General features: G+C 40.7%; 1 protein-coding gene across 1 annotated transcript; it reads left to right on the top strand.

The window, feature by feature from the left end:
• The first annotated feature begins 18 nt into the window (after positions 1-18).
• Positions 19-23282, top strand: STOM (stomatin). Its single transcript, XM_081150579.1, has 7 exons — positions 19-253; positions 10758-10861; positions 12088-12160; positions 13227-13309; positions 16039-16242; positions 17141-17275; positions 21297-23282. Exons 1-7 carry the CDS (start codon positions 193-195, stop codon positions 21489-21491), a joined length of 855 nt encoding a protein of 284 aa, XP_081006705.1. The 5' UTR covers positions 19-192; the 3' UTR covers positions 21492-23282.
• Positions 23283-24111: the final 829 nt, after the last annotated feature.

Here is a 24111-nt window from a genome sequence, read left to right as displayed (position 1 = left end):
GCCGCGTTGGAAGGGTGGATGGGCGGGGATGGGGGCGTGTCCTCCTCGGAAGTGGGCGTGGATTGGCCCGGCCGTGGGGCGGGGGCGGGGCTGAAGCCTGAGCCTTAAGCCCCGGGTCATTCCTTGAGGCTCTGGCTCTGGCTTCGGCTTCGGCGATCGGGACTCCAAAGAGGTGACTCCGGCTCCCGCAGCATGTCTGAGAAGCGGCACGCGGCGGACACCCAAGCCCGACGGCTCCCTGACAGCTTCAAGGGTGAGCCCCGCGTCCGGGACGAGGCCCGTGGTGTTGCCCGTCGCCCCCTACCCCTCCCTCTCCCTCTCCTCAGAGGCAAGCCCTAGCCCGGAGGTCCAAGGCCGTCTTCGCTGTTTCTTGGCTGTGCGACCGCTGCTCAAGGCCGCGGTTTCCTCACTTGTACTCCGAGAATGAAGAACCCTGCTTCGCTGGCTGGGGGTCAGGTTTAGGGGAGTTAGGGAGCAGAGTGAACGGTGCGTGCCCCGCACGCCGCGGGCGCGCCAACAGCAGGGCGCGTTTCCAGCGCGCAGAGCCATCGCCCGGGCTCGCGTTATCCAGCGGTTGCCAGACGCCAGGCCCTGTGCCAGAGCTTTCGGTTCGTTATCTCCGGTAAGGCACCCAGGCGAGGAAATGCTGAAGTGACTTGCTGCGGGTGAGTGGTGGAGGCGGGGCTCGACCCCGCGCCGCACGCCAGCGACCCGGCGTCTTCGCGGTCTCCCGACTCCCCTTTCCTTCCCGCCCGCCCCCTCTAAGGCCTCTCCTCCGCCCAGCCTTCGCCCCCGCCCCGGGCGTGAGCCCCCTCCTCCGGAGCAGGGAGGAGCTCCTGCCCCTCCGCCGCCACGCCCGGCGGGTTTCACGTTAGAAGCAAGACCGACCCGCGAGGTTCGCCCCCAGCTCCCGACGCGTAGTGGGGCCATGTTTGCAGGAGAAAAGGAGGAAGTCTCTCTTTGCATTTTTCCCGCATTCTTCGCCGCTTCACTTCACGCCCCATCCTTGCCGCTCCACTTTGTCCTAGGGACCCGCTCTAGGGGCTTTTGTCCCTCACAAAAAAATTCTAAGTTCGCCCCTCCCCCTCCGCCCCCCGCCCTACCGGGGCCTTCGCGGCCTTGAAGGCAGACACCGTGCGGGGCTCGATCTTGCCCCCTGTGAAGGAACTAGTACCCTTGAGAAAGCTGTCACCTTGAACCATTATCGGCTAGCTGCTTAGGGGGGGTCATGAAGAGAGGCGATCAACCTCCCAGCGGTACTGGTTCCCTCCCCGGGGCTCCTAGCGACCCGAAGGAATTATTTGTATGGATGGAATTGCAGGCAGGATGACACAGTGAAAGAAATTTAGGGGGCTGGGTGCGCTTTTCCAGCACCCCGACAAAGAACACCACATTGAGCTCATCTGTTCTGATCGTCCGTAAAGCCTGCCTTGTCCACCCATCCCACATAAGCCCCATTTCCCACTCCCAGTGATCCTGGTCTTTAATTTCTTCCCAGGAGCATGGGAAGAATTGTAGAAATCTTTATCGCTCACTCTTCTCCAGTGAGCACCTTGCAGAGTTACCTTCCCAAGTCAGGAGTGTAACAGAGAGGATATACTTGGAGAAACTGATACTCAGGTTAAATTACTTACATGTCACAGTTTATGTGGAGCCATGTTTTAAGTTTGGATTTGACTGAACATAAAAAATTTTTTTAAATGTCGCATCTGCTGTTTTCCTGGATAAGAACGTGGGCAGGTCCTTTTTCCAGTACCCCGACCTCTTGAATAAGACAGCTCTAGAGAGCTGCTTCTGAGGGAAGTAGTGGAATATAAAAGCCTGAATTCTGTCCCTTTTATGTTTTGCTGGTAATTAATCTTAGGAACATAAATATGACCAAACCTAGGGCAAGACTAGTTTTTCTTAAAGCCAGTGCATTCATTTTGTAATGAAATAATGCAAGTGGATTGTAAAGAAATATGTTATAATTAAGAGTCATGTCAACAGAACAAATTCCTTTGGGAGAATGTCTGAAAGTAAGCGGATGCCGGGGACCAATTGGTTTATTTCAGTTGTTACAGTCATCAGATTGGGGAGAACTTTGTAACTTCTTCAATAATTAATCTAGTTAAACCATCAATGGTCATAAATTAACTCAAACAGAGGACCAAGTCTACAAAAGCTGACATTTATCTGGTTTTTTAAATGATCAAATAGGTTCTTGGTACCACCTGATGGTTTAAATTTTACACTGTAAAAGACAGTTAATGATTACTTGGTTAGCTTTGAAGAAAAATAATTTTTAATGTTAATAAAATGATAGAGATTAGATTCAAAATCTATATTTTAAGTAGGTGTGGGAAAACATATTCCTGAAAACTATCGTAACCACAGAAAAGTGAGCATCTGTCTGTCTTTCTGACATTCTAGGCATACCTCTATCATACACAGTATTATAATTATCAATTATAATCACTTTATTAGACCAGAAAAGCTTTTGAAAACAGAGATTGTGTCCTTTGCTCTAATAAGTTATATATCAAGTACATAGTAGGTTTGCAAAAATGTTTGTTGAGAGAAAAAAGAAACAGGAGGGAGATTAAGATCCTTCATGGAATAAATCACATTGTTAAATGTCTGGTTTATATTGGTGGGAAATTTTTCCTGTCTATAGTTTTTTAAGTTTATTATAACCCAAACTGTTGATTTTAGGGTGTGAACATCATGTTCCTTATTATATGTTCTTATTACAGGTAAACTATTTGTCTGGATAGTGTCAAGAAAATATATTGTACCTAATAAGTAATCTCCTTTTAATTAAAATGTGGAAAGAGAGAAATTAGATGTTACAGTCAGAAGAAAGAAGGAAGTGTCAATTCTCTGACGCACACTTATTTCTCCATTCTTTTTACATCTTTGTCCTCTGGGGCTGGTAAAAAACTTGAGCCATAAGCAATTTGGCCTGACATTTCAGTAGATTAGTCTTAAAGATACAAACCATAAAATGTCTGTTCTAAAGTATCAATGAAAACTGTACCAACCTTATTCAATTGTGAATGTGCACCTGTGTTAAGCTGATGTAGTATGGAGAAATGAGAGTGGAATTTAGAATTCAAAGATCTGAATTGAGATCTCAATACCATCACTTACTACCTGGGTCACCTTGCGCAGGTCTCTCAACCTCCAGAGTAAATTCCTCATCTATATATTGAGGATATTTTTCCATTGCTTTTTCAGAGAGAGTGGAAGGGGGAAAGAGAGAGATAGAAACGTTGATGTGAGAGAGACGCATCGATTGGTTACCTCTCACTTGAGCTCTGGCCGGGGCCAGGGATTGAGCCTGGAACCGAGGTACATGCAATTTTACATGGAATTGTTTTCGTAGTTTCTCTTTCTCTTTTTTTTTTTTTTTTTAAATATATCTTTATTGATTTCAGGGAGAGGGAAAGAGAAAGAGATAGAAACATCAATGATGAGACAGTTGTCATTGATCTGCTGCCTCCTACACACCCCTCACTGGGGATCGAGCCCACAACCCGGGCATGTGCCCTGACTGGGAATCGAACCACGATCTCCTGGATCCTGGGTGGATGCTCAACAGCTGAGGCGCGCCTGGCCGGGCATAGTTTCTCTTTCTGATAGTTCATTATTGGTGTATAAAAACTGACTTCTGAATGTTTATTTTATATCCTGCTACTTTACTGAATTCATTTATCAGTTCTAGTAGTTTTTTGGTGGAATCTGTAGGGTTCCCTAATATACAGTATTATGTCATCTGTGATATCGCAGTTTTACCTGAAGAGGTACTCTTATTTAGTCCTATTTTAAAACATAGAGACTTAAAGTATCTTCCCAAGATCACACAGCTAATAAGTGGCAGAGCCACTCTGCAGGGATTATGCTGTACTGCTTTTACAAGGCCAAAATCTCATAAGAAGACAGACATTGAATAATTAACAAGTGTGTTAAAGGTTGTTTAGGGAGGAATGGAGTACTATAGCAGATTAGGAGAGGAAGGCCAATTTAAGACTGAGGGGTTCAAATTTAAAATTATTGAGGGTACTCTCACCTATTTTTTCCCTTTATGGCTAGAAACCTTTGAATGAAGGGAAGCTACAGAAAATCCTCAAGATGCTTGGGAAAGAAAATTTTTAATTTCCTTATTTTCAGGCTAAGCAAAGGATTTCCTTGATTTCAACTTTTATTGAAAAAATCATTCTTAAAAGGATTAGTCCATTTCCTTTCCTTAGTATCTCATGGTAAATGCATTTTAAATTTTGTGACTCAGATCACATAATGCTTAATCAGTATCAGTTCTTTTGGTCTAGTATATATAGTTATAGATGGTTAATAATAGGAAGGAAAAGCTACAGTCTTTCAGTCATGGTTCTTTACTTAATTCCATCTGGCCTGTAGCCATTCTAGCCCAGAGACTAATTTTTTCCTTAGAGGTTTAAGGATAAGGGCATTCAAAGAACTGTAACCCTTGCCTAATTAAAATAATCATTTGGAAGATGGGTTGGAGTGTGTGCTTGTTTGTTTTGCAAGCCTCTGCCCAAGTGAGCTGCAAGTTGTGATTTCCAAGTAGATACTATCATTTTTTTCATCATATATTTATTGTGACCATAGTATGCACTAAACTCTGCCTCTCTCTTACCTCTACCTGTTTTAATCTTTCTGTCTGCAGGATGCCACCTTCATTTTCTTTTATTTTTTGGTCACTCTCCTCCTTACTCTCTTTCTCTATTTCTCTTATTTTCCCTTCCCTCCTGTCGTTTCCTTTCCTTCTTTGTCTCTTTCCTCTAAAATTCCAGTCATTTGAAGAACTGAGTTATAGTAAAATTTTGATTAATTGAAAACGTATTTATGTTTACATACTTCATCTGCTCTTTTGCCTGTTTTCACCTTGAATTTTTATTTATCAGGCCTGGTACAGACCTTGTTTCAAAACAAGCAAAGGAAAGAGAAACTGGGAATCTGGGAAATGTACCGTTAATTGAAAAGCTGGAAGAAAGATCAAGTGTATTATTTGATTTATGAAGTCCTCCTCCTCAAAGAGCTAGCTGTATGACATAGAACAAGAACAGGTCTAACTCTGGCTGACTACCTGTTTTGTGTTTTTTTTTTGGTTGGTTTTAATCCTCACTTGAGGATATGTTTTATTGCTTTTTAGAGAGAAAGGAAGGGAGAGAGAGAAACATTAATGTGAAAGAGAAACATCAATTGGTTGCCTCCCATACCTGCCCAGATCAGGGATCAAACCCACAACCTAGGTATGTGCCCTGACCAGGACTTGAACCCTCAATCTTTTTTGGTGTACAGAAGGGACTACACTCCAACCAACTGAACCACCTTGCCAGGGCAGCAACTGCCTGTTTTTGTATGGCCCACAAGCTAAGAATAGTTTTTTACTTTTATAAGTGTGTGGATTTTTTTTAAAAAGGAGATGATTTTGTTACACATGAAAATTATCTGAGGTTCAGATTTCATTGTCCATAAGTTAAGTTTTATTGGAACACAGCCATGCTTGTTCGTGTATTGTTGTCTGTGACGACTTTTGAACTACAATGGCACAGTATTCAGTAGTTGCAACAGACTTATGGCCTATCAATCCTAAAAGATTTATTTTCTCTCTACTTACAAGAAAAGTTTGCCAAATCCTGGCATAAGATTTCTGATGAGGAATAGTAGTGGTCCCAAAGAACACATATCCTGAATGTATGTGCTTTTAAGAAAAATTTGAAAATTTCCAAGGCTTTTTCATCTTTACCTACTGTTGCCCCTTAAAAAGTGCTGTTAGAATCAGCTAGCAGCCCAGCCAGGCGTGGCTCAGCAGTTGAGTGTCGGCCTGGGATCCAGGAGATTTTGGTTTGATTCCCGGTCAGGACACATGCCCAGGTTGCGGGTCTGATCCCCAGTTGGGGGCGTGCAGGAGGCAGCCAATTGATGACACTCTCATCATTGATGTTTCTCTCTCTCTCTCTCCGTCTCCCTTCTCTCTGAAATCAATAAAGATATATTTTAAAAAAAACAACAGATAGCATGTGCTTTTGAGACTAAACTCCTAGCTATCCTATCTTTCCCCACCCAAACTATTCTTGGCAATTTACATCATGAAATATTTCACCTGTATTCCAGGAAAGGGGGAGGAGAAGATTGTCCTTTATAGGTTGCTACTTGTGTATTTCAGTAATTCTTTGGCTTATCCATTTCTTTGTGTGTGTGTAATAATGCATATGAATCTGTGTCAGACTTCCAGATATTGTGTAAGACAGGTTTCTGGCCTTTCCCTGAAGAGGAAATTCACTATCTTTTGAACTTTAGAATAAAGTGGCATTAATAAGTGGAATGTATTATTCCATGTCATTTCCAGTACAAGTGCCAAGTTCAGTAGACATTAACGTAAATCAGCTAACATGGGATCATTAATACCATACAGTGCTCTGAAATTATGCCCTTTATCATCTTGAAAAGAATATTTCACTGCTTTTCCAGTAGCTAACCAAACAAAAATTACCGTACAACTTGTGTTGTTGTTTTTTTATTTGTTTCATGTTTTTTTAATTTGTTTTCTTTTGTCTCCTCCCAGAAAGTCTTTTGCTTTATTACTTTTGTGCTCCTGGAGGAATATTTTATACCTACCTGACAGATTTTTGTAAACATTAGAAATAATGTATATAAGGAGTTAGAGCTTGTGGCTGACATGTAATAGGCATTCAATGAATGGTTTTTATTAGTAATAGTAAAAGATATCTCCAGAATAAGAGAAATTTAAGAATTATGGAGTTTCATCTTTTCAGCAAAATTTGTATACATAATAAGGGTTATGGAAACTTTGCTAAAAATATATTCAGTGCAGCAGAGTTTCTAATTGAGAAAACTGGACACAACCTCAATGTTCATCATTATGAAAGAATGGAATATTAGTCATTTTTATTATTTAGATGTGTACATATTGCTGTTTAGCCTGTAAGTGGTAGGTAACTAAGGGTTCATTATGGCCTGGTGGAGTTTAAACTTCACCTCTCTGAGGAATGTGATTTGCGTATATTTTTGAGCTGTAACCAAGTGGGGAAGAATTTTGAGGGTTGAAAATAGGATAGTTTTATTTTAAAGACACTAGAATAATATGAAATGATGCCATTTCCCCAGTGTATGCACACTGATTATTTCTAGCTGAGCATTTGAAATGTGAAAGACCAGTCCCAGTTATCAGAATATCCACTTAATTTGTTGTTTTTCTTAATCTGTAATTCTATATACTCATCTAGACTTCTCAAAAACATAATGTGGCAACGGAAACTGAGGACACGTGCACACACACACACACATACACACACTAGGCTAGACTTTCTGGCTTTTCCTACTGTGGATAATAATTCGGTAATTTAGTAATTCAATTCATAAATGAACTTCATGAGAGTCTTAGAATATCCAAGCCTCACTTGGCAGGAGGGAGGCATGAAGTACGGGGAAAATTAAGTGGTCTAAGAGGCTTTTATCAAAAAAGGTAAATACTACCTATTTTCCCGTTTTTATTGTGAAAATTTGAACACTTGAGTAAAGTAGGAGGATTACAGAAAACTGCCAACCATATTTATTCAGCATTACCTCAACCCTACAAAGCCAGTCTAATTATCTATTACAAGTGAAGAAACTAAGGTTGAAAGAGGTAAAGATCACATGACTAAGAAGTAACATAATTTAAATGGAAAATTAGATGCTCCTTATTCTCAGGAAATCTCAGTCTAATAAGGAATCTAAATGCATACTAAATTAAAGTATTAGGCAAAATATAAATGCCGTTAGAAAGGTTAAAAAAACACTATCAAGATTCAGAGGCAAGAAAATACATCCTGCTGGAAAGCTTGGTAAGATTTTATTTTATACCCACTGTATGCCAGTTACTGTGCTAAACATTGAGAATATAAAAATGAATTATAAACATTCCTGCCCTTCCAGAATCTGTAGTCTAGTATATTTGGGACAGATATGGGAGACTTGGGGCAATACAGGGGTATTTTAGAAAGCACCAAGAGCTGCCACATAAGTCTTTGTGGCCAGTCTGTTCCTTGTTTGGAATCCATTTCACTTTGGAAACCTAGGTCTGAATCTGGCAAAGAGCCTTGAGACTATCTTTTTCTATAAATAGATACCACTGGAATTAAGAGAGCTTCCTCTGTAAGAATATCATATTTCACTCTCAGAACTCCTCTTTGCTTCCCAGTTTGAATATTGCCGTAAGAAAGTGCTTCAAACACAAAACTTCTTTAATGAGTATTTTTAATTTTTTTTAAATTCAGAGGCAAAGGGTCAGAGTGAATTGATTTAGAACATGAGCTTTGGAATAAGATGACCTATATTTGAATCCCGGGTCCTCCATTGTGTGACCTTGGGAAAGTCATGTTGCTTCAGTTACTTCCTTTGTAAAATGGAATTAAAAATATTTTACAGGGCTTTGTAAGCAGCGTATAATGAACTGTACCTGGTGTATAATGAACCATCTAAAAATGGTTATTATAAGTTATCATAATACCTGATAGAGGCTTCTCCACAAGCAGCACTGTGGCTTGGAATAGTCTCTTGGTGAATATGTGTATTCCCCAAAAATTATAACTTAGAAATCTCCAGGATTAACTTAGATCACTTTTATTTAGGCATGCATAAGGATGTTTGCCCCACACTACAACCCAGGATCAGAAGACTATAAAGTCATAGATGACCAAAGTGCACCGTGTATTTCTGGTTTCTCATCCTGTGTTTTGGAGCACATGACCTGGATGCAACTTGTGTCTCTCTTTTTCTCCCATGCTCCCAGCCATAACTCTGCTCATTTTTTGGCCTCCTGTCTATTCAAAGTGTTCTCTCACTGCCATCGTTGCCCTATCTTCTGAGTAGTGATGTGTGCCTGGCATCTCTTCTCCTCTTGCCAGTTTCCCTCCCATTATTAAAACAATTCCTGGAAATAGAGCAGAAACCTGTGGTTGATAAGAAAAATGATAGTACCCCTCTGTCCTTCACAGAAAAAAAAACTAATAATGAGGAAGACACTAGATACAGGAAGTGGAAAGAATTTCCTAGGATGATAGTGAAAGGCAATCACAGTGACAGCTGGGCGCACCAGCTGAGGTAACAAGTCCAGACATGACTCTTTCTCAGAAGATGAAAACTATTTTTCACAACATGGCTTAGCTTTGACTTGCATTTCTATATTCATAATATAAAATTTGATATTGATCTAATCAAAATTATGTTATCGGAAGGATGGATATATTTATGTGGGGGAGAGGGGAAAAGAGAGCAGTTGTCTTCCATAGTGGAAAGTCAACAGATAATGCTTAAAACTGAAAAAGCAAGAAGTAACAAAATAAGCAAACTATTTGAAAACATGGAAATAAATACCAAAATAGCCCATAGCAATTGCCTTTGAAGAAGGAGAAATTGGAAGAGGTGAGCAGGGGACTGCTCTCCTGTGCTAATCTTGTAGAACTATTTTACTGTTTTAACTTGATAGAAGTATAACTGATAAAAAAAAAAAAGAACTAGAATAGAAAAGGCGTGAATGTATAGCAGCAGAGGCTAAAAAGGGTTAGGGTTACATCTAGAGTTAAGAAAAGTAAGTTACAAATTTTATTTATTTATAAAAACATATATAAGGAAAAGGATTAGAAGGCTATTATCTTTAGATTGTGTAATTTTTCCCTGTTTTTATTAATATGTTTTTATTGATGTCAGAGAGAGGAAGGGAGAGGGAGAGAGAGATAGAAACATCAATAATGAGAGAGTCATTGATCGGCTGCCTCCCTCAAACCCCCCCTGGTAGGGATCAAGCCTGCAACCCAGGCATGTGCCCTGACCGGGAATTGAACCATGACCTCCTGGTTCATAAGTCCATGCTCAACCACTGAGCCATGCTGGCCAGGCTTCCCTTTTTTATACTTTTCTGAATTTTTTGCAGTGGGACATGAATTATCTTTTATGATCAGACAAAAAGCCATTTCATGATATAGAAAAGTAAGACAATTAGAAATGTGAGAGGAAAACTATGTACAAAGATGTCATTACAGCATTTTTATAATCCTAAGAAATCGGAAACAAGCTATCTAATCAGGAAATGTTTAATAAATTATGGTGAAATATTTTACAGGTGAAATATTTTACAGTGAAATATTTTACAGGTGTCAGTTTTTGAAAAGAGAATCTAAATGAGTTTATCTTCATATATCATAAGGTTTTCACCTTTAATTATGCTGTACCCTCTGCCTAAATGCCCTTTTCCTTCCTTATTATTTCTTTTCATTGGTATTTTCCTGAGCCATCATATCCCACAAGAAGGCCCTCTAACAACCACCATTATCACCTACCCACCCCACCTCACCCCACTCCACTCTCACCTCCATCCCAACTGTGTGAATTACTATTCTGTGTTTTCAAAATATTCTGAGCAGATAATCTATATCTGCACTTACCAGCTGGCATTATTATAATCTATGTATCTTTCCCACTAAACTTTAATCTTCTTGATGGCTGGGATTGGTCTTACTCGCTTTTACAATTTCAGTACAAAGCACAGGGCATAGTCAATACTTGCTGGATAAAGAAAAGAATAATAAAAATACGTGTGTCATTATGTTAAGATTGTTATAAGGAGTAGATGGGAAAATCCGTGTAAAACACCTAGGATAATGCCAAGCACAGGCCTTCAGTGAGTAATAAGGAGGACGATGGTGGTGGCTGCTCTAGTAACAAGAGCTGTGTATTTTTTGTTTTCGCAGATAGCCCCAATACAGGCCTTGGAGCTTGTGGATGGATTTTGGTATTTGTCTCATTCTTGTTCACAGTTGCAACTTTCCCATTGTCAATATGGATGTGCATAAAGGTAAAGAATATTTCATTCGCATCTGGAAAGGTGTCAACTCCTAACTACAGAAACCCACTTTGTATGTACATGTGTGTAAGAGAGACAGAGATCATACTGGCCTGTAATTCTTTTTCCTTTATCTCTCTTTTGGAAAATTCACTCTAGTCACCTATTATAATGGACTCGTGAAAGTTCTTTTCAGCCATAGTTTAGTCAGTCTTCCCAAAGGTTAAAGAATATCACTATCGGAAGTTTTCTGTAGTCTGGGATATGGATGGAATGGTCCTATGAGAAGTTCTCCAGGGTCAGGATGCTGAGGTTTGACTGCTGGCTCCATTGTTTTTGGTGTGACCTTTGCCATGTTTCCTCACCTGTAAAATGGGAGGAGGAAATAATAACACCTACTTCATAGGGCCCTTATGAGGATGAAATGAATTAATGTATTTAAATGTACTTGTTGCAGTGCTTGGCACATGATAAGCACTTCCTAAATGCTGGTTATTTTTTCTATAATGTTATTAATACTTCAATAAATGACTATCATTTACATATTCCTAAAAAGATAAAATGTGCTCCAAGAATTTTCAGGTAAGTTTATTATTATAATTTAAGAAATCAGGAGACAAACTGAAAACTTCAGCTTTTTTTTTTCCTGTATTAATAATGCATGAGTAATTGAATAATGTTGACAGCTGAGAAGTGAGGTTGTAGATTTGCTTCTGTATATTATTCTATACTGTCCAGATTTTTTTTTTTTTAATCCTCACCCAAGGATATTTTTTCCATTGCTTTTCAGAGAGAGTGGAAGGGGGGGAGAGAGAGAAACAGTGATGTGAGAGAGACACATCGATTGGTTTCCTCCTGCACATGCCCCGATCGGGCCTAGGTATCAAGCCTGCAACTGAAGTATGTGCCCTGGGCTGGAATTGAACCTGGGACTCCAGTCCACAGGTCAATGCTCAAACCACTGAGCAAAACTGGCCAGGGCTCTACTTCCCAGATTTTATACAGTGGATATCTATTGCTTTTATAATTAGTATAAATAAATAAATAAATAAATAAATAAATAAATAAATAAATATCATACTTGGGGGTATTAGACATTGGACATATTTGTAGATATAATCTGGATTATAGAGAAGAAAACATGTAACCTGTTTAAACCAGAAATATACATTTAAAGAGCTGTGCATATAAATATTTGTATTCTTCATATTGAATTATTATTTATGTTTTTAATCTAGATTGTAAAAGAATATGAAAGAGCCATCATCTTTAGACTGGGTCGAATTTTACAAGGAGGAGCCAAGGGACCTGGTCAGTACTGGGGTTCTAGATTTGAAGACTGAAATTCTTCCTTTTATTGATGTGATTTCCCTTATAGGTTTTCTCTGTTACTTAGAAGAGTTCTTCATGTAACAAGTTGTATAACAATAGCAGGGGTGCTAGACAGTCTTGCTGGAACTACCCTTTCCTTCCTTTCCCCTCCTCTTCCCATTTGAGCTGATAAGATTATTGTAGTCTAGGAGTAGCTACAGCAGTAAAGTTTGAGCATGAGAATCCCTACTAAAATAAAGGCTTTGAGTCATTGTTTTTGGCAAACTTCGATTAAGCTCCTACTCTGTTCCAGGCTCTGAGAATTCATGGGAGACTGTAACACAGTTCCTGTCCTCAAGGATCTTACTGTCTAGTGGTGGGACACCAACAAGGAAACAGATAATTTCAGTTCCTTGTGATAAGTATTATGATCCAGATAGCTGTGAAAACCCAGAGAAGAATGACTGACCCAAACTAGTAGGATGAGACAAGGCTTTCTGGAGGTGACAACTTGGCTGAGTCTTGAGGCATGAAAAGGTATTAAGGGAGGTATTCCTGCCATAAATAGCAACATGTACAAAGCAATATAGAGGAGAGTATTTCGGGTTCAAGAAACTGCAGGTCACAGCCCAGCCAGAGTGGAGAGCATGAGGAGAGGGGAATGGCTGAAGAGGTAAGCTGGGGCAGGTCATGCAGAACCTTGTATGGCTTGCTCAGGAGTTTGTATTTCAGGAAAGACTGCTCTGCTTGCAGCTTAGAAAATGGATCAGAAGTGAGACACTGGAAGAAATCAAAAGATGACTTGGCAAGTGATTGCATTGGTCTAAGTGAGAGCAGTGATAGTCACAGTGGAGTAAGGAGATGAAATCCATTGCATTGGTAGGGACAGTTAGGGTTGGGACGTGAACAAGAGGAGTAAAGGATAACATTCATAGCTTCTGGCTCATTCACTGAGATGGATTGGTGACTCACTGTCGATTAGGTTGATGCTATTCGAATTGACAGGTGAAGTAAACCATTTAGGTGCTGGTATCTCTTTGTAATCCTCTGCGGATCTTTGTTGCAGGTTTGTTTTTTGTCCTGCCATGCACTGACAGCTTCATCAAAGTGGACATGAGGACTGTTTCATTTGATATTCCTCCTCAGGAGGTAAGGTGATCTTTTGCTATGAATAACTGAAATACCATGTGTGAAAGTGCTTGACAATGAGAGACAGCATGTGTAGTGGTTAGAGCATAGGTTTAGAGCCTATCTGCCTTCACCATTTTCTAGCTGTGTGACCTTGAGCAAGGTTTGCAATTTCTCTGCCTCAGTTTCCTAATCTATAAAATAAAGATTATAATAATAGAACCTAATTTATAGGTTCCTTGCTTTTTCAAACTATTTTACAGATATCACAGTTGAAACTGCAGAAAGTATATAGTTACTGTGAGACAAAGGAATTCCTCTGGGCTACAGTGGTAGAAACAAGACAAAAATCCAGCTCTTTGGATTCCCCATCTGGTGCTTTTTCCACAACTGCATGCTAAATGCATTCTGCATTAGCTCCCTCATGGCCCTTGAAGTAGAGATGGCCATCCTGGTACTTATGTCTAAGGAGGCATAATAACTATTGCAGACTGAAAGCCTAAAAACATGATGAAGGTAAGGACAGAAAGTTACTGTCAGTACTTCCTGGCCAAAAGCCAGGTATCCAACAGGGTGGTGGAGCCTAGCCTTGCTGTCTTGTCTTGTCACATAATCCAGAAACCTGCCTTGGAACTTCCTTGCTGGTGCTAAGCCAAGTAGTTGGTGAGGTCAGATCTCATAATCCACACATATGTAGTGACCAGAAATCATTTTTGCCCCCAAGAACAAGACTGAGAGCATTGCTGTATTCTCTGCATGTTTTCCCATCTTGCAGGAAAGACTGACTCTCAGAAGGAGAGTAGCCGGGTAGCTGGGAATTCTGGCATTTTCCTCTATAAACACTGCAGGCATCTGGCAGGGTTGCTGTGTGCTTCTGCCTTCCAACTGCTCTCTGCTTTCCTGCCAGCTGCTGAACACAGAACGGATTGGAACTTGGCAGGCAGTCCTTTTTCCAATCCCCTGTGAATTTACTGTGAGGGAGATAAACATGCTGCCTACGATAAACAGTAGGAAGAGAGGCTACAGCATTAGAAAGCTCTGGCTGTGGCAAAGTCACTGTCAAGAATTTGTTTAGAAATTATACACATTTTCCCATCACATCATGGGAAGGAATTAACTTTCATAGAAGATGGTAATGTACCATACATTTATTTACAAATCTCCCACTTCTCTTTCAAGTTAGAAGTATATTTAGATTCCTAAAAAAAGGATTACTGCTTTGATCTGGCAGGACTAAACAGCTGTGTAATATAATTGTCATTACTATTTTCTGTTTACATAGCTCTTAACACATTCAAGAGGGCTTCCTTCACAAACATTTTCTTATTTGATCTTCAAAGAAATTTGTGTAGAATTGGGCAGTATTATTAGCCCCATCTCACAGATGAGGAATTTCTAGTTCAAACAGTTTAAAAGCTAGAGGTCACCGAAAGGTATAGGCAGAGTTGAAACTCCAGGTCTCCTAACTCTCACTCCCATGCTCCTCACCAATCACTATTCCGCCGGCCACATTTCACTTTTTTTTTTTTTTTTTTTAAATATATTTTTATTGATTTCAGAGAGAGGAAAGGAGAGGGAGAGAGAGAGAGAGATAGAAACATCAGTGGTGATGTTTGAGACGAACTGCCCTAAAGAAGTTCATAGTCCAATAGAGAAAGAATGATGTAAATAAATAATGTCACTGCAGTGAAGTGTGAAGGGAAGGGCATACTCTGCCAAGTGGGTCAGGGAAGTTTCACAGAGAAAAGGACACTGGAGCTGTGACTTGAATGCTGAGTAAGAATGTGCTCAGCCTGATGTTATGAGGGGAAGAGAGAGGGCAGGGCATCCAAGCAGAGGGGACATCCACATAAAGACCAGGGGACATGGAACATGCTGCGTGCAGGGGTGTACACCTCGTCTAGTATAGTGTGGACAGGAGGGAGTGGGGAAGAATGAGGCCAGAGAGCCAAATGTCAAAGGGCCAGGTGTCAAAGGACTTGTATACCAAAGTAGGGACTTGTCCTGTAGGCGGTAGGAAGCATTGGCACATTATGATTATGTCCTATGAAGCATCTTTATGTAGCATGCTGTGAAGATATTTTTACCCTGACCTTGCCCTATATAAACATTCCCCATTCACATTTTGTTCTAGTAATACTGTGCTACTTATAGTTCTAGTAATACTGATAAGCCTAGGCTCTCCCACACACATTATTTTCTCTGCCTTGAATACTCTTTCACTCTACCCTCCACCCTCTCAAAATTTTTATTTCTTCCTTCAAGATTCAGTTCAAGTATCACTCCTGCCACCTACAACTGCCCACTTTTTGTTCCTTAAAGTCTCCCTTGATTCCTTAGCCTCTTTGAAAGTAGAAACCAAGGTTTTTCATACCTTTATCCCCAGTACAATGCCTGCTACTGAATGGTGTCTCATTTGTTGAATGATTGAAGGAGGTAATGAAATTAATGAATAACTGAATGTACTTTATTAAGATTTTAAAGATTTTCTGATGCTTTACTGTAAGGGTACTAATCCCATTCATAAGGGTTCTACCCTCATGAGCTAACCACCCCCACAACCAAATACCAACACATTGGGGATTAGGTTTCAACATATGAATTTTGAGGGAACATAAACATTCAGTCAATAGGACTTACTGAAGAAAATAAGCTAGACTTATAAGAAGTTCTACAGAATAACATTCCTTACTGTTATATTAAAGAAAAAGTTGGTTGACAGATGTAAAATTGCTTCCTTTATATTGTAGATTCTCACTAAAGATTCAGTGACAGTTAGTGTGGATGGTGTGGTCTATTACCGCGTTCAGAATGCAACCCTGGCTGTGGCAAATATCACCAACGCTGACTCTGCAACCCGTCTGTTGGCACAAACTACTCTGAGGAATGTCCTGGGCACCAAGAACCTTTCTCAGATCCTCTCTGACAGAGAAGAAATTGCACACAACATGCAGGTGAGGAGTGCACCAATGCTGTAACTCACTAGAAATTGAAAATGGAAGCAAAGGCTCAATGGTTGTTTGAGAACTTACCAGTTCAAAGTTGGGGAACCACTGGTCTTTTTTCCTTGTAGGAAGGTCTTCTCAAACTTGATGGAAGGGAATGTTTTTCACACAAATAGTTTATGAGTAATAACACTCAGGTCATGCATTATTTTTTCCCTCCAGTGTGTATTTATTTTGCAGAATTAGTATTAACCTTTTCTTTAGCATAATAGTTCAGAGGCCATTTGGCATGGCACAAGTGTTGTTACAGCTATATTCCCTGTGTGAGTCCCATGACTTCCCTGGTAAGTCTTATGCTTTCCAATGTTGCTTGAATAATAGATGATGGATTAAACCTGACCTGTTAAAAAGCACTATAAAATCTGAATTCTTATTATTTGTGTAGATTTCATTGTGTGTAAAATCTATGATTTTATTTGATACCCACAGTAACCATAGGAAATGAAAGTAGGATTTCATTCCTACCATTGTAAAGGGAGAAAGTTGAAGCACAAAGAAGCAACATGGCTTACATGGAGTCATATTAGCTTGGGAGTCGCCTGGCCACCTGTTTTAATAAGTAAAGTTTTATTGGAATACAGCCACATCTATCGGTTTATGTATTATCCATGGCTGCTTTTGACCTACAATGGCAGGGTTAAATAGTTGCAGCAGACTGAAAATCAATAATTACTATCTGGCCTTCTTAGAGAAAGTTTGCCTGCATTAATTATCTTATTAGTAACAGAATCAGAGTCAGCTCCTCAGTGAACCAGCGCCTTATCTGCTCCCAGTCCCACTGTCTTCAGCAACCTTAGGCCTCTGGACTGGGGCTGAACATTTTATTTGCTTTCTCTCTTCCTATCAGAGTAGCCTGGATGATGCCACTGATGACTGGGGAATCAAGGTAGAGCGTGTGGAAATCAAGGATGTGAAACTGCCTGTGCAGCTCCAGAGGGCTATGGCTGCAGAAGCGGAAGCATCCCGGGAGGCCCGAGCCAAGGTCTTTTTTTTTTTTTTTTTTGGTAGTCTGTTTTTCCTATTGAATTTTTGTTTTTAATTACAAAAAGTAAAACATGTTTGTTTAAAAATTAGAAATAATCCTGAGTATTTAGTAAAGATGAAAAGCCCTCCCTGTCACTTCAAGTTGTATCTCTGCAGAGGTCACTCCTCTTAAGTTTAATGTATTCACATCCAGATTATCGTTTGGGCTTTATTTGGGTTTTATTTGACTAGGTTGTTAGACTATTGGCTTGTCTGTTTTACAGAAGTAGGTCACTCTATACATATTGCTCTGCACCTTGCTTTTTGCACTCAGCGTCGCGCGGGCTTATCAGCACATACAGAGTTACCTCTTTTCTTTATTAAGTGTCTGTCCTGTACTTTATTCTCCCAACTCCCTCTAAGGGAAAAATTCGGGCGACCTCATCATTTTGCTCACCGTTCATTCCTTTCTTCTGTCTCCTTTCATTCTCTCTTTTCTCTGAACCTTCTTTCTTCTTCCTGTTTCCTTTTCCTCTCTCCTTTTTTGTCTTTCACTTCTTTCTTTGATGTCTGCTTTTCCCTCCTTTTCATCATCAGCCCTGCCTATGTCTGCACCTGCAGAGATGCAGGACCCCTCTGAGAGGTGCTGAGTGCAATATCTGCTAACCTAGCCCAGAGAAGAGGGTTCACTGAGATGATAATGCCGAAGGACACAGGGATATCTCAACAAACCGGAGGGTAGGAAGGAGAGCTAAGGAGAGCCAAGGAGAGCCGAGCCTCCTCAGAATTGTAGCCAGGGACCCGAAATGAGTCAAGACTGAAGAGAGTAAGTCATTTCACTTCCTGGGCCACATCTCACTGCAGATGGTCTGAGGCCGGGACTCCCTGGCTCCAGTTGAACACTGAAGGAGGCAGGCTAGCCCAGATTCCAAATTCACAGCAGAGAGATTATCTTTGGTCCGTCTTTGGTCGAAGGGTAAAGCCAGGTGCTAATCAGGTCTCAGGGCCCCTTTCCTGTGAATGCGTGGAGAGAACAGAGGCAGTTTTGGTAGGAGGGGTTACTGTGGACTTGACAGATCCCTCAAGACACAAAGAACAAGCAAATTTGTTCTTGTTAGAAAAATAGCAGTAACTGGAGATAATTGTCTAGCCATAGAATCCTGCCCTTTTCTTAGAATGTCCTTTAAGCCACAAATGGGTCACTATAATTTCTTAGCCAGCCCCAAATAGAATAGTAGTTCATTTGACACAATACATCCAGAATTTTCTACTGACCAGAAATTTTAGGTTTTTCTAATGTGATCACTGATGCTTGCGATGCTAACCTGGTGACACTGCAGAGCCCCCAAGTGCTTTCTCTCAAAATCATCACATTTAGAAGACTAAATTATATTTATGATAATATTAAATATACCGTACTAGAATCCAATTATTTTGAAAATTGGGAATCACTTATATCTAGAATATGTCATTAACCAAAAGCCCCAGAACAACAGAATTTGTCATACATAGACTACACAGAATATCAGAGCCCAAAGAGTCCTTAGAGATTATCTTCTGAAGGTGACAAATACCTGACCCAGATGCTGCTACTCCACCCTCCTATTCCCATGCCAGTAATTAACCACAGCACAGTTTTCCACTGAGCTTAGACTTGACCTTCTATAGCACTCTAGTTAACAATCAACTGCTTGGAATTGGCTCTAAAAATGAAACTTATTTGCCATCCCACTATTCAGATGAAAAAAAACTGAAGCCTAGAAAAGTTAAGTGATTTTTCTCAAGGTCTCACAGTCTGTTAGTGGCTGTGGAAATTAGAATTCCCCTCTGCTCCTCACTGCCTCCTCTGAGACTTTCCAAAATGGACCAAGCCTCTTCTGCAAGTGTTCTCACCAGTTAGGAAAGAGAGTTCTTATCTTCCTTTTAAAACAATAAGGAGATAAACAAAGCTCATTAAAATTCTGAATTACCGTGCTCCCATTTAGATGGGGCTGTAGGGTTGGTCTGGAAGCAGTCCCATGGACCCAGGCAGTGGCTCTGTCTGTCTTTAAGGTTGGAGCCAACAGTGGGAATCATTATGAGTCCATCCCTTCTGTAAAATACAGAAACCCTGCAGCATCCATAAGGCCATATATTCAAAACTCCATATTCAAGTTCTCGTGGAAAATGGGGGATGGGGGTCACAGTTTCTAAAGTAAATAAATTGCAAAGGAAAAGGATAGGAGAAACTATAGATTAAAAGACTTCAGAGAGCCCGGCCGGGCGTGGTTTGGCGGTTGAGCATCAACCTAGGATCCAGGAGATCGCGTTTCAATTCCTGGTCAGGGCACATGCCCGGGTTGCGGGCTCGATCCCCAGTTGGGGGCATGCAGGAGGCAGCTGATCAATGACTCTTTCGTCATTGATGTTTCTATCTCTCTCCCTCTTCCTTCCTCCTTCTGAAGTCAATAAAGATATATTAAAAATTAAAAAAAAAGACTTCAGAGAAAAGTTCAAGTTAATTAGGCGTCAGGAAAATACAAATTCAGATCCCAAGCAGATGCCACACTAGACATCTACCAGAATGGCTTAAGAGAGAGAGAGAGGGAGGTACTTGTACTCATATTTTGTTGGCGAGAGTATAAATTGGTACAACCACTTTGTAAAACTGTCTGGCAGTATATACCTAACAGAAATGCACTCATTTTTTTACAGAAAGCATGTCCTAGACTATTCACAGCAGAACTTTGTAATTTCCCAAACTGGAAATGACCCCAGTGTCCATTGCTAGTCAAATGGATAAGTGTGGTTTATTCCTGTGAAGGAATACTGTACAACAAAGCGAGTGCACATACAAGTGCTCCTGAAAATAATTTGAGAGAAAGGAGCCAGTCACAAAAGAGGACAGATTCTCCACCAGTTTTACAGTATGTTAACTGAATCTCTTTAAAGTTTTTAGATCAACTCTTAGTGACTTGAAATGTAATCTCTTTTGTGCTTGCATTACCCCTCATTTCCTTTTTCATAATTCTCAGGAAAATGCTTGAGATGTGCTTTCAAGCTCCTTTTCTGGGCCTGGTCATTTATTACTTGAGAGGGTGGAGTGCAAAAATATAAATCACCTTTCTCTGCCCTTCTCCCAGACCTGGACTGCAGAAGGAGACAGCAGTACCAATCTCACATACTTGAAAATGCCAGATTTTAAAATGATGGTCTATAGTATAAAGTATTGATTGACGTGGGATTACTGCGCATTTGGCAAAAGCCCCACATACCCACATGTATCTTGCTTCGCTTTCTAAGATCCTATCCACAGCATATACTTGGCCCACATTTACAGTAGTATTGGGTTCACATCTTTGGCAGCTAGCTCTGAGCAGCTTTTCTATTAACAAAATGTGTGTCTAGCCAGTGGGTCTGGCTTCCCTGCCAAGAGATTGCGTGTTGATTGGTAGTGGGAGATGAGGTATCTTTGCAGTTGGTCCATTTCCAGACAAAAAAAGTGCCTAATTGGACATCTGAGATGACATGGAAAAAATCAGAGCCCGCTGACCTCGAGGCAGGGTTTACTGTGCACTCTCTGCTGTGCTCTCCACGGAGCACAGTTACAGGATTCTCGTCTAGCATATCTGGCACTTGCCCCTTCTCACAGACTTAGGTAAAAAATAATAAGGTGGTCTTTCATCAAAAAATATTTTTAGTGATCATCAGCTTTCAGTTCAATAAGGTCCTCTTTCCTTTCATCAAAATCCAAGAATTGGAAATCCTTCTGACTTGCAAAAAGATGTATCCAGTCGTTAAAGCCATTCACTTTCTCAGCCCCCACACAGTGTTTTGAACTGTCCCTTTGTTTGGTGCCTGGAAAGTGGGAGAAAGGCAACAGTAAAAAAGTCTGTCTTGACCTCCGGCGCACACTCAGTTATAGGAAAAAACATGGAAACTGAGTATAGGGAAGTGGATTTCCTTAAAACTATTCTGGCATACTGCCTAGAAAGTTTTGTGATTGCTGCTTGACACCTGCCGTTTTCTCCAGTTTGACCTCTCCTTGGGTTGTTCCACAGGTCATTGCAGCTGAGGGAGAAATGAATGCATCCAGGGCTCTGAAAGAAGCCTCCATGGTCATCACTGAATCTCCTGCGGCCCTTCAGCTCCGCTACCTTCAGACACTGACCACCATTGCCGCTGAGAAAAACTCCACGATTGTCTTCCCTCTGCCCATAGATATGTTGCAAGGCCTTATGGGAGTAAAACACTGAGGCATACAGGCCAACACAGAGATAAGCTCTTCCCTTCTGAGGACGAAGCAGGGACCAAATTAGCCTTTCACCCAGAGGAGAGAGTAGGTGGAACTCTGACTATTCTCCCTCACTTTCCTTTTCCTTGTGTTGAGTGTGATGTTCTTAGGTTGTATAGTGATTCTAGCAACAGATAAAGATTGTTAGCTTATAAATACTGTGTGAGAGATTTCTGTAAGATAATCAAGTATTTAAAAGTCCATATTTTTAGATCATTGTGTAATACATTAAATCCCTCGTTTTTTGACTTTCATTGAGTCATTCTACACCTTGTATCAGGAGCCAGGCAAAGCAATTTACCACCTGACACCCTTGGCTGGACAAATGCTTTGCGAAAAACAGTGACCTTAAGCTACAACCAGCTTCTCTGGGCCACATGTGCCTTACTTCCGGGGAATCTTACTGAAGGAAATTTTCTAACATCCATTTACTTTCTAAACCCAAACCATGTTTCAAAATAATCTTCAATCGAGACTAGGCATTTTCTTGCCAGTACCAGTCAGCTTTGGAAGAAGGTCAAGATCAATGAAAACCTTTGAAAGACTTTTAAATCCACTATTATAGAGGTTCTTTTAAAATAATGTGGGCATTGTTTTTTTAACTTTTTTGAGTCTCTTTATGAGTCAATGATTCCCCTGTGGTCTGTCTTTCAAACCAGATAAATACCTGTTCACAAGTGCTTTTTTCTCACTTTTGCCTGTTTTCATACATCAGGTCCTAAATAGTTTTGATTTTTAAAATAAAATCTTCTGAGTCCTATAAGCAGTTACTTTTATAGCCACTTGAATAGCTTAAGGACTAATACTTCTTAAAAATATATCTTCAGAAAACCATTATATTTTACTGTCTTGCATGCTATTAACTATTGTACACTGAAATATCTCAGTTACTGATCCCGTTCATTCAGTAGTATAAAGAATTCACAGTATATTGGGCACGTAATATGCAATGAGCTGGGGAAGGTACCGTCAGACTTAGGATATTATGTAGATGTATATTTTCCTCATTTTCCTGCTTGGGGTTCTTTTCCCGTCATACATGTTGATGCTGAAAGAGGAAGTGGGCAGCCCTTTTGAACCACAGTTGCTTAATCTGTGGTATTAGGAGGCACCTTCCATTTCACAAATGCCTGTGACCTGAGCAACCTGGCATTCCTCTTACTGGTCTGGAATTCTGGCTGGTGACATTTGTACCACTTCCTTGAGGCTGAATTCACCTAGAGAAGCCTAAGAATAGCTGCTTCCTTACCCAGAAACACTCTTCGTATCTGTCCTTAACTGGATTACTCTGTCAATCCCAGCCTATGAGTGTCTCCTCCCCTACACCCCATTTCCAAGTTTATTTTAAGAAACCTTGAACCACCATGTATCCTAGTTCCTGGCTTAGTTTATTAGGTATATATGGAACATTCTGACTTGGAACTCAGGTGGCATTTATAATTTGAAAATGACTTTATCTCTTGTGAGGTGGCTCACCCTTGACCACAGAGCACCAGAAAACAGCCATATATCCTGGCTGAAAATCTCTTCCCAGACTTAGAGTAACAATGCTTTCTTATTCCTTGAGTTTTCCTGTCTCCAGATGCGAAACAATCTCTGCTTTTCTGCCTTGTGGGTTCATAGCCCAGGAGTCTAGAATTAAATCACCTGGGAAGGAGGTAGCCTAGGGTGAGAGTGTGAGGGCAAGAGTGTGTGCCAAGTGGCCTCCCATCCCAATGCTGTACGTAATAAAGAGCGCACATTTCCTAACTTTCTTTGGGTGTGAGCCTGTTTATTCCCAAATTTAGTGTGTGTGGTTTTCGTCTTTTAGAAGTGGCGCTGCAGATCTTCCCGTCCCCGTCCTGGGCTGCCTGCCTTGGCTTTATTGGTTGCTCTTCAAGGGCCAGAGGAAGAGGAGAGGCTACTGTAGTCCATCTCTCCCTCTGGTGGACCTGCCCATACATTTTCCTGGGGAATTGGAGATCCATGCACCCCCTGAATCCTTAACTGCTTTCACGTCCCTTTGCCTTAATCCAAACAAAATAGGACTCACTTCTTGCTGTCACCCAGCTAATCACAGGTATATCCTCTACTTAAAAAAAAATAATAAATGATAATAAAATGAATGCAACATTGCAACATTCAGTCTTTGAATGTCTTGAATCAATGGCTACCATTTGTGGAGCACCAGGTACCCAGCTCTGTGCTCAAATATTTGTACATACGTTCTATCATTTTGTCCTCAAAACAGCTCGATTGTCCCCATTTTACAGATAGGACACTGAGGCTCAAAGGTTAAAACTTACCCAAAACTTCATGGTTGGCAAGGAACAATGCTAGGATCAAACATGGAACTGTCTAATGACAAAGACTCAGGGTGTCTAAATGCATCTTCATGGGACAGTGCCTGCCTCCACCACCACCCATATACATACCACCAGCAGCAGTCATTTTATATGCAGAAAACAACTTTGCAAGACTGTCAGAGTTCATTTGATTAGAGAAGCTTTGCATTCATGCCCAAGCAGGCCTTAAATTTGAACTTTAGTTTTGGACCTTGAGACCTAGGCCAAATTTCAGTCCAGGTGAAGGGAATAGATTGG

Source organism: Miniopterus schreibersii, assembly GCF_964146895.1.
Source record: "Miniopterus schreibersii genome assembly, chromosome: 11".
Classification (NCBI taxonomy): Eukaryota; Metazoa; Chordata; class Mammalia; order Chiroptera; family Miniopteridae; genus Miniopterus; species Miniopterus schreibersii.
Note: the sequence above shows the minus strand (reverse complement) of the source record. Positions and strands in the feature narration are given on the sequence as shown.

Excerpts from the sequence above, each read along its gene's own strand:
- STOM (XM_081150579.1), top strand. The coding sequence starts at position 193 with ATGTCTGAGAAGCGGCACGCGGCGGACACCCAAGCCCGACGGCTCCCT. Across the intron at positions 254-10,757 it reads GCTCCCTGACAGCTTCAAGG|ATAGCCCCAATACAGGCCTT; the intron begins GTGAGCCCCGCG and ends TTGTTTTCGCAG. Across the intron at positions 12,161-13,226 it reads AGGAGGAGCCAAGGGACCTG|GTTTGTTTTTTGTCCTGCCA; the intron begins GTCAGTACTGGG and ends TCTTTGTTGCAG.